The sequence below is a fragment of the Marmota flaviventris genome, chromosome 10 (genome assembly GCF_047511675.1).
Source record: "Marmota flaviventris isolate mMarFla1 chromosome 10, mMarFla1.hap1, whole genome shotgun sequence".
NCBI lineage: Eukaryota > Metazoa > Chordata > Mammalia > Rodentia > Sciuridae > Marmota > Marmota flaviventris.
Window position 1 is genome coordinate 76,385,625 of NC_092507.1, and position 16,249 is coordinate 76,401,873.

Here is a 16,249-nt window from a genome sequence, read left to right on the forward strand (position 1 = left end):
TCAGATCCTTAGCACAAAACTGGTATTTAAGATAAGGCATGAACAATAGAATATAAGACTTAATATGATGGCACCACATAAGATATACAGGCTTTTGTAAATGGTAGAGAGACAATATCAGTAAATGTTTTATTGATCGATTATTTCAAGTAGACTTTAAAAATTAGAAGGTTTCACTAAGCAGGTGTTTGAGTGGTAGAAGAAAATGTTTCTCATATAAGCAACAGTTTGAAGCTAGACAGGAGTATGCCTACGAGATTTGGGGGAAATCATTTCACATTTCTCAAATCTATAAAATGAGAAGATTAAATTTGATAGTTTAGGTTGCTTCCAGGTTTAAAATGACAAAACTCTCAATTTTTCAGTTCTTCTCATTATTAGAAATATTAAATTATTATAAGTAATGCTTTAAAAATATAAATTCAAGTATACAAATTCACTGTTGTACCTAAAATGTGGGGAGGGTAGTAATGAGGCATTTTAAGGGACTTTATAGGAAACATTTTAAATAGTAGTTTTAATTTTAAATTTCTATAGTTAATGTAAGTTAATTTTATTACCTCATTGTATTTATTTTTCATATCAGAGGTTATGATATAGGTAGAATTGCAGTGTATTAAAATATATCTAATACCCTTGTTGTCACAACTTTTTTTAGTGTTTGTATTGCTAGAATTCATATTCATTCCCTTTATTCAAGGGAATTTGAGTGTTTGTTGTTTGTTGAGTCATTATTTATAGACATGGTGCCAGTGATTGATCCCAGTCTGTGATTTTACTTTTTAAAATATCTGTTTCAGTTAATGTGAATGGAGCTAGTAAAAAATGTAGCTGCTTCTGAGTTTTTAGACATTTGAGGAGAATTACATGCAGAAGATTAAGTACAGTAGGTTTATGTCACAGCATGCTTAGGACAAAAAATCATCTCTTTTCACTTTATTAAATGCTGATTTATCTTGAGAATAGGAATCGTGTATTATTAATTATATATGCTGTAATACCAAATATAAGACCTTATAGTAAACATAGTTTTTTTAGTCAAGTAAGTATTGGTTAAATTAAAAATAATTCTAATATAGAATTTTGTAGTTGATAATATGCTTTTCTTTGAAATACAAAGCTTTGTTAGCAAGTAGTCGTTTTGGTGTGTTCTCTTTCAATGTCTTATATTTGAGTTTAGCTTAATTAATGACAAAATTATTATCTCAGATGATTGATGTGAATATCTTGTTTTATGCCAAGTTTTCTGAAGAAAATGATATATTTTATTATTAAAGTTTCTTCATTGACTCTCTTTTAGGAATGGATCGTGATTATGGCCCTGGATCTTATGGAGGTCTGACATTCAAGGATATTTATCTAAAAATTCTTCTTTTGAGTGCCAATAAAGGTGAGCATCATTTAATTTTTTTCTTTTTAAACTCTTATAGGGATGGATCGTGACTATGGCCATGGATCCTATGGGGGTCAAAGATCCATGGATTCCTACCTAAACCAGTCATATGGCATGGACAATCACAGTGGTGGTGGTGGGGGTAGCAGGTAAATTGCTTAATCACTTGGCCAAATAATTAGACAACTATAAGATTCTGGATACATTATTTTAAGTATTCTTTAGGCATGTTATAATTCTTGAACTTTGTTGTTTAGAATTGAATAATCACCTTAAATATTTAAAGGTGTTAATGCTCATAAAAATTATCTCAGGAGCACTGCCAGACATTATTTTATGGAAAACTCAGCTAACTATTATCATTTCAATATAATAGAGTAAGATATTCTATCTTCAGCAGTGAATTCTTTTTTTTTTAACTTTTAACTCCTTACCAAAGTGTCCTGAACAACTGATACGAAAATTTGTTTCTAAAAATATTACTTGTGAAGCTTAACAGTTAAAGAAAAAATATCTTTTCAAATGTGGGGTGTTATGTAAAGTCGGAGAATGGGTTTAAATGAATCAGTTTAGCAACGTTCAATTTCTATAAAAAACATTTCAGAAAGTTTTTTTTTTTTAATTCTAAAGTAAGTTGTAAGAGCATATTGTGATAATAAGAGTGTTCTTTAAATCATATCCAGGTTATTTATTGGCAGTTACTGTTTACAAAACACTTGTTCTCCAGGTTAGGAGCACTGTATTAAAGCCTCATATACGGTACCTTCGATTACAGTCTAGATTGTATCACGGTTGATACTTTGTAAAACTTAAGTTTATCTACACACTTCAGGATTGACTGAATTTCAGGAAAGGGGGGTCTACTTTTGAGGCACAAAGCTTCCTGCTGAATATTAAGTAAAACTAGTTAGGAGACATTTGAAATCATCGTTCCTTCTGCATAAATTGAAGGATCCGGATTCCTTAATGATGGACCGAATGATGCTTACTTTTCTTCTTTCTGCTTCAAGTGTGCCACTATGATTTATAGTAGAGAAAAATCAAGAAAATGAACAGTTAACTTTTTTCTTATGTGGAAGAAGTTTTGAAATACGTAGTTGAGAAGAGGAATAATTTTTATATGACTACTAGTATTTAAAAATGAATAGCATCTTCTATTTAGTGATCTGTAATTAACTGAAGTAATGTAACACATTTAAATGCTTGGAAATGTCAGTTATTGCCCTACTATGTTGTAAATGTAATGTGTGCATAGACTGTTTCTGTAGATGTTATCGTTTATCTCATGTAATTGTGGGCCTTTATAAAACTGTGTTGTAAGATAACAAGTAATTTTTGTAATCTATGTTTTAGTTTTGTGAGAAGTAAGATGACTTTTTTTTTCTGTTGACTTAAAACATCAAGGAGACTGTGTGCTCTCCTTTTCTAGAGTAGTTTAATGTGATAATTTTCTGATAGGAAATAGTTTTTCAAATAATTGAAGACATTTTAAAATGTGTTCTTTCTCATCTGCCTTGAAAAATCATATGCAGAGGGTATATGTTGGTGATCTTTTACTTTTTATGTTTTAGTTTATGTGTTTATCCTTCTAGATTTGTTAGGTTTACTAGTCTACAAGTAAAAAGTGATTAGGGATTGATTATTCACCTTGGCCTAAGTTTGGCAGATTGTCAAAATTTTATAACCTGAGATAATTCCTTAAATTTTGATTATTACAGACACAAGGAGGCAGCTTTGTGATAATAGATTATTGGGGGTGCGAAAGGATCGCTCTCTGTCACAAATAGCCTACATCTATTTAGTCTTCAATTTGTGTCCCAATGGAAAGCCAAAACATTGTAAATGCTTTGTGATTTTCAATTTAGGGATGGTGTCAAAGAAAGTTTGAATAGTTTGTGAACTTTAGCAAATGACCTTTTCTAAGACTAGGGCTGGGCTTAAATAATCACAGACAAATCTTTTCTTCATCAAATTGAAATGCTGCTAAAAAGCAGATATTTAAGCTAAGGTATACTATTATCAATTCATATTTAGAAACTGACTCAGATAGCTTTCTATCTGGTGTCATGTTGAACTGCCCAGCCCTAATCAAGTGTGAACAAAAGTAGAACTGTGCAAATCAGTATGGTATAAATGAATTTTAGTTGATAAATGTCATCTGATAATTTGTCTTTTGAATTGTCTAACATTAGTAAGCTTACTTTTGTTTTTTCCCTTACTGTGCAACTTTTCCAGGTTTGGACCTTATGAGTCTTACGACTCCAGGTCTTCTCTGGGTGGGCGAGATCTGTACAGATCTGGCTATGGTTTTAATGAACCCGAACAAAGCCGCTTCGGAGGTAGTTATGGTGGTCGATTTGAGAGCTCCTACCGGAATAGCCTTGACTCTTTCGGAGGTAGAAACCAGGGCGGGTCTAGCTGGGAAGCACCTTACTCCCGTTCAAAATTGAGGCCTGGGTTTATGGAGGACAGAGGAAGAGAGAATTACTCTTCCTACAGCAGTTTTTCTTCACCCCATATGAAGCCTGCACCTGTAGGCTCTCGGGGGAGAGGAACGCCTGCTTATCCTGAAAGTACGTTTGGAAGCAGAAACTATGATGCTTTTGGAGGACCATCAACAGGCAGAGGCCGAGGCCGAGGAGTAAGTACAACAGAATCTTTTCAGATTCTTTTCACTAGTCAACTCTTTTAAACCCTTTCAAGACCATGGTTTTCAACTAGAATAAACACTGTTCATCCCAGTGTATTTTAAGCAAAAGCTGAGTCATAAACATAAGTTTTAGGTTGACTATAAAAGTTTTTCTAGCACCTCAGAAAATAGGTGGCAGTTTGAGATGAATGTTCATAAAATTATGCCATATCTCCCTTTATTACAAAGGTGAGGATGTTAGGTTTGGTCTAAAAGGGGTTAAAAGGAGTTGCATTTTTCCTTGTAAACACTAGCAGTTTTGCTGGTGAGACAGTTCTTGGATTATTGTAAAAGGTAACTGAACCCTTTTTGAGCTTTTGAGTAGGTTAAAGGTGCAATGTATGATAAAATGTTTATTCTTTGTTACTAAACCCTAGCAGTTAGATTTTCTTTAGAGCTCTGTGTTTCACCTTAAACACAAGAGACTAAAAGTTGGTGATAAATCAGGAGAGCATGGTGAAGTCGATGTGCATAATAGATTGTAGAATGATTTGTGGTCAGTATAATTTTGATAACTTATTGTCTTACAATATGTCCTGTTGGTGGTTGCTTTATTTCCCCTTGTGTCTCTAGCTTTACTATTGAGAAATAATTTTCTACCTATAAAATGTAAGACATGTTTATGGCTCCTTCCTAGACAGTAATATTTTGTAAATAATTACTTAAATGAGTATATATATTAGTCCTCAGGTGTTTAATTTCAGGAAATATAGAGATTATATTTTATGTTTTTAGGTTATGGGATCGATATAAAATTTTACCTAGTAAGTGTATGTAGATTTTGGGATTATTTAGTTTGATCATATTAAAGACTATTGTATTTTTGCTATAATGTAAGAATTTCTTTGGAAGGCAATTGCTCTTAATATTCTCTTTGCAGAGGAAAGTACCTGTAATAAAAAATGTAGTAGAGCACATATTTTTGACTGTTCATTAGCCCTTGGTACAACAGTATAGTTTGTCATACTTGTGTAGAAATTTTGCAGTTTTAACAGTTACTCTTTACTTATGTAAAATGCATTGCACCTTTAATGGATAGTTAACAAAGATTTTTCTGATGTGACTACATAGATTACCAAAAAAGGTTAATATGAAACTACTAGGTTAGTTAGGTATACCTAAGCCATAATATACAAGTGTAAGCAACCGTGTTGCTCTTCCACCATATTTGATGATTGTAGGTTAATTGAAAGTAGTCAGAGTGGTAATAGACTTCCTTTGGGTTTTGAAATTGAAAATTCATTCCAGTTTGGAAATTGGAAAACACTTAACATTGTTAATATGTTAGGTGAAGGATTTTTTTTTCCTAATAAGAACCTCACATGTCAATTTTGTTTTCATGATAGTAAATCAAGTATTCCTGTACTTTGTATTTACATACATTCTAGTCTGAATGGACTTCTCTTTCTTTCCTCCTGTTAACCAAGTAGATGAGCCAAGTAGGATCTTCATTTTTAATCTTCACTTGTACAATTCCCATTGGGTCCTTCTCTTCAGATTACTCCTCAATCTTTATCTTCTAAAAGTAAGATTAGCAGAATAAATTTCTGTGTACATGTGACTTCTTGGTGTAGTGGAGTTTGCTAATGGTAAGAGAAGAGGAAGGGATATAAAGAGTCGTTTGGTGGCATGACTCTTCGTCTGTAAACTTTTGCTTCTTGGGCTTCTGGGTCAGAATGTTTCTCTAGGTAAGAATGTGAATGGAACGTCAGATGCAATTCTTTATCTGAAGTGTGTTTTGGAAGTTGATGCATGGTTATGCTTTAACTCTCCTATTTCATACTAATGTTCCATCTCGCCTTCTCATTCCCTTTTTCAACAGGGAGAAATCCTAAATGATTTCTGGATCTTTTTTACTTCAAACTACAAATATGATCTTCTTTGTGTATCTTAGCTTTTAGCCAGGTTTTAGTAAAATAAAGATTTCTTTTAAGGTCTTTTCATGGAAAAACATCAATTAGGAACTCTGAAGAGGAGTTGTCAGAGAGTTGTACAAGTGGTAACCTTCTGACAGGCACATATGTTGTTCATGATCTCAGATAATTTTGAATTGTAAAAATCAAAAAGTAGGAAATATTCACATTTGTTCTACTGGAAGTAAAAACACTAATTCACTGGATTCAAGTTCATGTAATACTTTACAAAGCTTTTTAATGTGTTTTTTTCCAAGTGGACATGTAAAATTTAGTTACATTTCAGGGAATTTTCAGGTGAAAACTAGTAAATAGATAAAGTGAAAATTTTATATGAATTTATATTTTATCGTTGGACAAGATGCTGATATTTTTTGATTTCACAAATTTACAGCATATGGGTGATTTTGGAAGCATTCATAGACCTGGAATTGTTGTTGACTATCAAAACAAACCCACCAATGTGACAGTTGCTGCTGCAAGAGGAATAAAGAGAAAAATGATGCAGCCATTTAATAAGCCCGGTGGAACCTTTATCAAGAAACCTAAGCTAGCAAAACCTATGGAGAAGATGAGCCTCAGCAAATCGCCTAGTAAGTAAGAAAACATAATTGCTATGGTTTAGGATACTCTTTATTTTTTGAAATTTATTGCTTTAAGGTAATTTTTCAGTGTTTCCGTTTGGAAATTGGAAATATGCACATTAGATCTGTGAATCCCTAGTATAGTTACTAATTAGTTATGACTGCCCAGAAATACTTTTTAAATTTACACACCCTTGTCTAGATCTTTTTTCTGAGTAGTGTGAGGTGGGACCCGAACATCTGTATTTGTAAAAAGGTAATACACATAATTTTGATTCACACCCCTTAATTGGCTGTTATAGTTTTTGTTGAAGGCATTGTTAATGAAGAGTGGTTTGTTATGTCAGATAGAATCTCTTTGTGAGGACAAAGGAAAATTTTCCTGGTCCTTGATAATAGGGAAAACTGTTCTAGAAAACTCATTTGCTTTTAATCTTCTGGACATGATGACTCTTAGAGATATTTCTATTTATATATTGATGAGTGCAAATTTTTTTTTAAATTTTGAATTTGTCCTAATTAGTTACACATGACAGTAGAGTGCATCTTGACACATTATACACAAATGGAGCACAGCTTCTCTTTCTCTCTCTGAACATGATGTAGAGTCATACAGATAGTGCAATTCTACATGTATCTAGGGTAATAATATTTGTCTCATTCCACTGTCTGTCCCATCCCCATCATCCTCTCCTCTCCCCTCACTCCCCTCTGCACAATGCAAAGTTCCTTCCTCCCCCACTCCCACCCCATTATGGATTAGCATCTGCTTATCAGAGATAACATTCAGCCTTTGGTTTTCTTGGGTTTGACTTATTTTGCGCTTAGCATGATATTCTTCAACTCCATCCATTTACCTGCAAATGCCATAATTTCATTGACCAGTGCAAAATTTTGAGCCAAACTGAAAATGGAATTAAAGTTTTACTCATAATAGCATCAAGCCAGGCAGGGGGACGTGATCTGTAGTTCCAGCTACTTGGGAGGCTGTAGTCATAGCATCACTTAAACCTAGGAATTTGAGAAAAGCCTTGGCTACATAGTAAGACCTTATCTCAAAAAAAAAAAAAAAAAAAAAAAAAGGCATCAAGAATAATACATTACTTGGGAATACATTTTTAAAAAAAGCAAAACTAAATTTTGAAAATTATACAACGTTGTAAGATATTCAATCTAAACAAATGGAAAAACTAAACTAGGTTAGAAGACAAAATTGTCAGAATGACATTACTTTCTAAACTGATCTATAGATTCATCACAATCTCTATCAAAATTCCAATTGTGTAAGTACTTACACCTCATGATTTCAAAAGTTACCACAAAGTGATGGTAATCAAGACAGTGTATTTAGATCAGTGGAGTAGAGTTGAAAGTCTAGAAATAAACCCGGACATTTGTGGAGAACTGGTTTATAACAAGGGCATCAAGATTTTTCAATGGAGAGAGAATAGTTGTTTTTTTTTTTTTCTAATTTGTTATGTATGACAGCAGAATGCATTACAGTTCATATTACATATATAGAGCACAATTTTTAATATTTCTGGTTGTATACAAAGTATATTCACACTACTAGTGTCTTCATGCATGTACTTAGGTAATGAAGTTCATCTCATTCCACCATCTTTCCTACCCCCATGCCCCCCTTGCCCTCTCACCCCTTTGCTCTATCTAGAGTTCATCTGATCCTCCTTTGCTCCCCCTCCCAACCCCACTATGAATCAGCCTCCTTGCATCGGAGGAAACATTTGGCATTTGGATTTTTGGGATTGGCTTGCTTCACTTAGCATTATATTCTCCAACTCGATTCATTTACCTGCAAATGCCAAGATTTTATTCTCTTTTATTGCTGAGCAATATTCCATTGTGTATATATATATATATACCACATTTGATTTATCCATTCATCTACTGAAGGGCATCTAGGTTGGTTCCACAGTTTAGCTATTGTGAATTGTGCTCCTATAAACATTGATGTGGCTGTGTCCCTGTTTTGTGCTGTTTTTAAGTCCTCTGGGTATAGACTGAGGAGTAGGATAACTGGGTCAAAAGATGGTTCCATTCCCAGTTTTCCAAGGAATCTCCATACTGCTTTCCATACTGGCTGCACTAATTTGCAGTCCCACCTGCAATGTATGAGTGTACTTTCCCCCCACATTCTCACCAACACTTATTGTTGTTTGTGTTCTTAATAGCGCCATTCTGATTGGAGTGAGATGAAATCTTAGAGTGAGTTTTGATTTGCATTTTTGTAATTGCTAGAGATGTTGAACATCTTTTTCATGTATTTGTTGATTTATTGTATATCCTCTTCTGAGAAGTGTCAGTTCAGTTCTTGGCCCATTTATTGATTGGGTTATTTGTTTTTTTCATGTTTAGCATTTTGAGTTCTTTATATACCCTAGAGATTAGTGCCCTATCTGTTGTGCAAGTGGTAAAAATTTGCTCCCAAGATGCAGGCTCTCTATTCACCTCACTGATTGTTTCTTTTGCTGAGAAGAAGCTTTTTAGTTTGAATACATCCCATTTATTAATTCTTGATTTTAATTCTTGCACTATAGGAATCTTATTAAGGAAGTAGGGGCCTAATCCAACATGATGGAGATTTGGGCCTACTTTTTCTTGTATTAGATACAAGGTCTGTGGTTTAATTCCTAGATTCTTGGTCCACTTTGAGTTGAGTTTTGTCCATGGTGAGAGATAAGGGTATAATTTCATTTTGTTGCATATGGATTTCCATTTTTTCCAGCACCATTTGTTGAGGAGGCTATCTTTTCTCCAGTGTATGTTTTTGGTGCTTCACTCTTTTTGCAAAGGATTGCTTTAGCTATTCTGGGTGTCTTATTTTTACAGATGAATTTCATGACTGCTTTTTCTATTTCTATGAGGAATGTCATTGGGATTTTGATTGGAATTGCACTAAATCTGTATAATGCTTTTGGTAGTATGGTCATTTTGACAATATAAATTCTGCCTATCTAAAAACAAGGGAGGGCTGGGGTTGTGGCTCAGCGATAGAGCGCTCGCCTCGCACGTGTGAGACCCTGGGTTCGATCCTCAGCACCACATACAAAAATAAACAAGTGAAATAAAAGTGTTGTGTCCAACTACAACCAAAAAAATAAACGTGTAATAAAAAAAAAAGAACAACGGAGATAGGGAGATCTTTTCATCTTCCAAGGTATTCTTTAATTTCAGTGTTCTGTAGTTTTCATTGTAGAGGTGAAAATAGTATTTTTGATAACTGGCTAGCCACATGCCAAAGCTAAAATGCAAGACCTACTTGGAAGATCTAAAACTATAAAACTCTTAGAAGAAAATATAGGGATAAATTTTCATGATTTTGGATTTGGCAAGGAATTTGTAAGACAAGATGAACAACAAAAAATAGGTAAATTGTCTTTATCAAAATTAAAACTTTGTGCTTCAAAGAACACCATCAATAGAAAATGAAAAAACAACTTATATAATAGGAGAAAATTATTTCTGTATGTCGTGCATCTGGAAAGCACTTGAATCCAGAATGTATAAAGAATTGTTAGAACTCAGTAACAAAACGACAACTCAAAAGTGGGTAAAGAATCCGAACAGAAATTTGTTTTAAAAAAGATATATAAGTGGCCAATAAGCATATAAAAAGGTACTCAATAATTAGGTATCAGATAATGCAAATCAAGACTGCAATCACATACATGGTTAGAATAAAAAAGATACTAAGTTTTAACAAGGATCTGGAAAAATTAGAACCTTTGTACACTTTTAGTGGGAATGTAAAATGGGGAAGCCACTTTGGAAAATAGTCTGGCAATTCTTGAAATGAATAAACAGAATCATCAAATGACCCAGCAATTCCACTTCTATGTTTATATCAAACATAAATGAAAATATCAGTTCAAACATAAACATACAGTCATATACTTCATAAAGATGTTTTGGTCAATGATAAGTACATATAGAATGATATATATCATATATTTTAGATGTGTAGTATACTATACCATCTAAGTTTGTGTAAATACACTCTGTGATGTTCACATAACAAAATAGACTAATGATGCATTTCTCAGAACATAGCCTGGTTGTTTAGCAACGTATGACTGTATATGGATGTTTATAGCAGCATTATTTATAGTAGCTAACTGGATAAAAATCCAGATATCATTATGAGATGAATGGATAAACAAAATAGGGTCTTTCCATATAGCAGAGTGCTATTTGGTTATAAAATGGAATGAAATACTGATCCTGCTATAACTTGAATGAACCTTGAAAGGATTATGGTAATTAAATGAAGCCAGTCATAAAAATCCATATATTATATGATTTATTCATACGGACATTTAAAATAGGGAAATCCTTTAGAGATAGAGAATAGAAAATGATTATTTTGGGCAGTAGGGTGAGGAGTTGGGTATTACCTGAAGAATATCCAGTTTCTTTTTTGAGTTGATAAAAATGTTCTAAAATTGATTGTGATAATGGTTGCACGTATCTGTGAATACATTGAAAACTATTGGATCGTATAATTTAGAAGGAATTATATTCCATAAAGCTCTTTTTTTTAAAGCACAGAACCAAATTACTCTTTTTTTCTCATTACTTTTATTTATGTTTCTCTGTTACTTTTGTTGTTTAACATTGTGACGTATCTCTAAATGGGGGCAAGTATATCTGAACAAATTATAATAAGCCAAGGATATAAATAAAAAAGCTAAGGAAATATATTTATCAGCATTCTGTGAAAACATAATAGTAAAATTGTATACAGTAAATGTTTTGCCTGTGCATTGAATTACTTTTATTTTTCAAATTTTTGCCTTGATTACTAAAGTATTTTGTCTTTCTTAAGTAGGTGGTATTGCAAAGGTGCAAAAGTTACTCTCTTCAGGATTAATAATTAATTACATAACTCATTTGGAGCTGAAGAAGGTTTAGATCATTGTAATAAATGAATCTTTTCAAGTTCTGGTGAAAGTTTTTGATGTTTTTACACTTACTTTTAAAAATAAGATGTAGTGAGGATTACAGTGAATGTTTTAGAGTGTGTTTTTTGCTGTCAGAATTGCTAAGAAAGTGGTGGATAGCCTTTAAGTAATTTCCCCAAAAAGGGAAGAGGGAGAAAAGCATGAAGACCTAAGTAAGTCCAGATTTTTTAAAAACTTGTGTTTATATTATATATTTTTGAAATACAGTATGTTTGTTTTTAAAATTTTGTCTCCATTTAAGTTGCTTAAGGATTGATAAATATCTTTATTAAAAATGGGATTTTAGTAATTGCTAATAATAGTAAGCTGGCACTAATTGAATGCTTATTGGACTTCAGACACTGTTAGAGAGCATAGTGTACATTACTTTTATAATTCTCACGTGAACTTGCTCAGGTATGGGTGTGGGTATCAGACCTCTCTACAGCTGACGCAGCAGGAATAGAACAGATAAATAATTTGCCACCTAGTTTAGATAATCAGTAAATGGCTAAAATCCAGGATTTGTTTCAGGGCAAGTTTTGGTTCACAGAAACCCTGCTCTTAAGCTTCCAAATGTTTATAACGGAAATTTATATTTCCTTTTATTTATTTATTTTTATATTTATATTTTAGTTTTAGGTAGAAACAATATCTTTATTTTTTATTTTTAATGTGTTGCTGAGGATCAAACCCAGTGCCTCATGCATGGTAGGTGAGCACTCTACCACTGAGGCACATTAAGTAATACTTAATGCTACTGGATTGGACACTCCAGCCCTCTTTTTATTTTTAAACAACTTTTTTTTCCTAATTATGACATTATAGACATTTTGATTTTATATTTTTAAAATTGAAGTTACAATATTAGATTCTTTCCTCAAAATTTATGAACTATAATGTAAAACTTAGGATGAGGATTAAATACTATACTTAAATCTACTTTCCTGTTATGATACCTACATTATTTAATGAGAAATAACATTCTGGGACTAGAGATGTAGCTCTGTGGTAGAGCACTAGCCTAACATGCATGAGACCTGGTTTAATCCCCAGCACTGCCAGAAATATATTTTGACAATCTGATACCAAGTTAGTGGAGTACCTTTTTTTATACCAGAGATTGAACCCAGAGGTGCTTTACCACTGAGCCATAACCCCAGCCCTTTTTATATTTTTATTTTGAGACAGAGTCTTGCTGAGTTGCTTAGGGCCCTGCTAAGTAGCTGAGGCTGGCTTTGAACTTGGTATCCTTCTGCCTCAGCCTCCCAGGTCACCAGGATTACAGGTGTGCGCCATTATGCCCAGCTGGGGGGTACCTTTTATAGTGTGTTCATTGATAGATATTTATTTACCATGTAAGAAATTTTCCCTGGTATTAGTAGAATAAGATAATTCAGCTAATTGGTCTTCTTGGAACAGATTTGAAAGATGCATTTTACAATTACAATTACAGTTATGTAAATATTGCAAAGTTTGTTATAGAAACTGACTTACCATTAAGGCAGATATATGTCCTTTCCCTCTTATCCTTTTTTTCTTCTTAATAAAACTTGAGAGTAGTACAGGGGTAGCTAAGAGTGAAGCCAGAATTCTTTAGTTAAATCAAGCCTTCTCTTCAGGTATGCCTTCTCTTTTCAGGCATGAAATGGATAACTTAAAGGATATGTACTGAATTTTCCAGTATATGAGTTCTTCCTATGTTACAGTAGTATAGACTGTATGTTTGATAGAAAATTAATAAAAAAGGAACCATATTCTTTAATTTGCCTGGAGGTAAAAAAAAAATCAATATTTTTAGCATAGGAAGGGAAATTTAATTCTTGTTTGAAGTAATATATAAATGAACTTTACGTTGAGGGTGTGAGGGAAATCTGTGAATCATGAGGGTATTGAAAAATGGTTAAAAAACATACATTTAAGCTCTAATAAATCATGAAAAATTAGATATTAAATTTTAAGACATTGATTTTGTATAATTTTAAAACATCCCATTGTGTACTTAGCAAGTGTTTAAAATGTGTTTATTGTTAAGCTGAAAGGAAAAGTGTAAGGGCAAATGGGTTAGGATTTTTTTTAGATGTTAGGTTTAATGTATTTTAAGAGAGTCTGCTTACAATGAGATACTACTCCATACCCACTATGGTGGTCCTAATTTTAAAAAAAAGTAACAAATATTGGAAAGGATATGGAGAAACTGGAATGCTCATACACTACTGGTAGAAATATAAAGTGGTATAGCCACTCTGGGAAACAGATGAGTGGTTCCTCAAACTGAATGGACCCGATAATTCCACTTGTAGGGGTAAATATCCTAAGAAATTAAAAAGAGGTGTTCAAACAAAGATTTGTAGAATAATATTTGTAGCAGTATAGTTCAGTAGCAGAAAGATGGAAATAATCTAAAATTTCATCAAGCAGGTGAATAGATTTTTAAAAAAACAGTATACATTATAACATAGTATAGCATGGATAACCTTTGAAAACATGTTAAATAAGAGAAGCTAAATAGAAAAAGGCAAGACAATGCTGTTTCTATTTAAGTGAAATAACCAGAAAACAGAAAGTAGATTAGTAGATACTAGAACTTTAGAGTAGGGTTGAAATAGGGAATAACTGCTTAATAGCTACTAAGGTTTTTTCGGACTGATGAAAAAGTTCTGGAACTAGATAGTGGTGATGGTTGTATAACATGTGCATGTACTTAAAGCTACTGTATTGGACACTTCAGAATGGTGGTTAAATGGTAAATTTTATGTTTTGTACATATTATCACAAAATTAGAGACATTTTGCAATTTTGGGCATGCTCTTATAATAAGAATATGAATTCTTGCATCTAGGACTTTCTGGTGTTCATTGGACTTCTATTTTCATTCTGGGTCAATTTCTTCAGTGTTAAATATATGTGATTTGCAAGATAATTTAAGGTAACAAGGATATTATTGCTTAGAGTAAGGATAAGAAAAAAATGAACAGATTTACTAGACGAGAAGCAAATATTGCAAGATTATGATCCTTAAAGCAAATGAAATTTATTCAGTGCAGTTTCTGAAATTGTGGGTAGTCTCAACTCTTAAATTTTTCTGATGAATTCAATTTAGATTGTGATCACTAAGGAATCTTTGTCATGTCTATACTTTATTATAATCTGGTACTTGAAAAGGGAAAATGAAAAAAATGATTTTTAGTTCTGACTCTTTGTTTGATATCCTAGCAAAAACTGATCCTAAAAGTGAAGAAGAAGAAAAGAGGCGGATTGAGGCTCGGCGAGAGAAACAAAGGCGCAGAAGAGAAAAAAACAGTGAGAAATATGGAGATGGATACAGGTTTGTTTTTTTGTTTTCTTTTGGTACCAGGGATTGAACTCAGGGGCACTTGACCACTGAGCCACATTCCCAGACCTATTTTGTATTTTACTTAGAGACAGGGTTTCACTGAGTTGCTTAGCGCCTCACCATTGCTGAGGCTGGCTTTGAACTAGCGATCCTCCTATCTCAGCCTCCCCAGGCGCTGGGATTTCAAGCCTGTGGGTTTGTTTTTAGTAGAGTTACAAAAATAAAAAATGGGCTTATTGAAAAATAGTTTCCTGGTTAAGGCAAGTTTATGAATTGGAATATGAAAAAATTCTTAAAAGTCAAGTGAAAAAGTTTGATCAAAGATATATAGAATTTTTTGCTTTTTAATATTTATATGTAATCACCTATTAGTATAAGAAAAAAGATCCAATTCATAATGGTAACCCAAAAATATAAAATATATAGAAATAACTATTTTTAAAAAGAAATACTTGTTATAGAATTATTTAATAAATACTTATTACAGAAGAAAACTATGAAGTTTTGAATTTTGGCTATATGGAGACATAATGATATTTTTTGATAGAAAATCTGATTATTACTGATATTTTTGGATCAGAGAGCTGATCCTGTTCTTAGCTGGGTGTGGTGGCATAGCCTGTAATCCCAGTGACTCAGGAGTATGACGATGACGCAGGAGGATCACAAGTTTGAGGTCAGCCGAGACAACTTAGTGAGACCTTCTCAAAAATGAAAAGGACCTGGGATATAAAAGGCACCTGAGTTCAAGTTCCAGTACCACCACCCCCACAACAAAATGAACCCAAATAATATGTTTTTTTTCTATCTAGATCCCAAAACAGATTCTGAAAAAGAAGAATAAATGAGTAGATATTGGCTTTTTTAGATATTGAGACTATTAAAAGGCTATAGTAGTTTAAAATATGTGGTAAGGCTGGGAATGTAGCCCAGTGCTGGAGTGCTTCCCTAGCATATGTGAGGCTCTGGATTCAATCTCTGGCGCCACACACACACACAAGTGGTAATAGGCTAATCAATATAACAATTAGTAGCCTGTAAACAGATTCCCTTATATGTAGGAATGTAAACTTGTAATAAAAACAAAAGGATTTGGTTAAGCAGCAAAATAATAAGGAAAAAAATCAGTTTAGATTCTCGTTTACCGTTTGGAATAAATCCAAATAGATTACTAAAAATAATGGAAAATTACAGGAAAATAATTGGAGTACTTTAATCTCTTCAAGTATAAATTTTTTTCCCCTAATAAGTTTGTTACTGAATAAGTTAATAAATGAGATAATGAACAAATTTGGCTAAATACAGACTTGCAAAACAAGCAAACAATCTTGAAAATATAATCTTGGGAAATGTCTTATGTCTAAATTAGATA

At 32.9% G+C, this 16,249-nt stretch overlaps 1 protein-coding gene across 3 annotated transcripts in view; it reads left to right on the forward strand.

Annotated features, from left to right (window-relative positions):
• The window catches only part of Znf326 (zinc finger protein 326), a 38,435-nt gene that overhangs the window by 7,795 nt on the left and 14,391 nt on the right, over positions 1-16,249 (forward strand). Inside the window, exons 3-7 of one of the 3 annotated variants that reach the window (XM_027935221.2) lie at positions 1,301-1,336; positions 1,431-1,542; positions 3,629-4,034; positions 6,390-6,588; positions 14,757-14,868. In XM_027935221.2, coding sequence (XP_027791022.1) covers positions 1,301-1,336; positions 1,431-1,542; positions 3,629-4,034; positions 6,390-6,588; positions 14,757-14,868 — 865 coding nt within the window. Of the gene's footprint in view, positions 1-1,300; positions 1,391-1,430; positions 1,543-3,628; positions 4,035-6,389; positions 6,589-14,756; positions 14,869-16,249 lie in introns of those variants that run through there. The other 2 variants (XM_027935222.2, XM_071618030.1) reach the window with 2 other exon arrangements.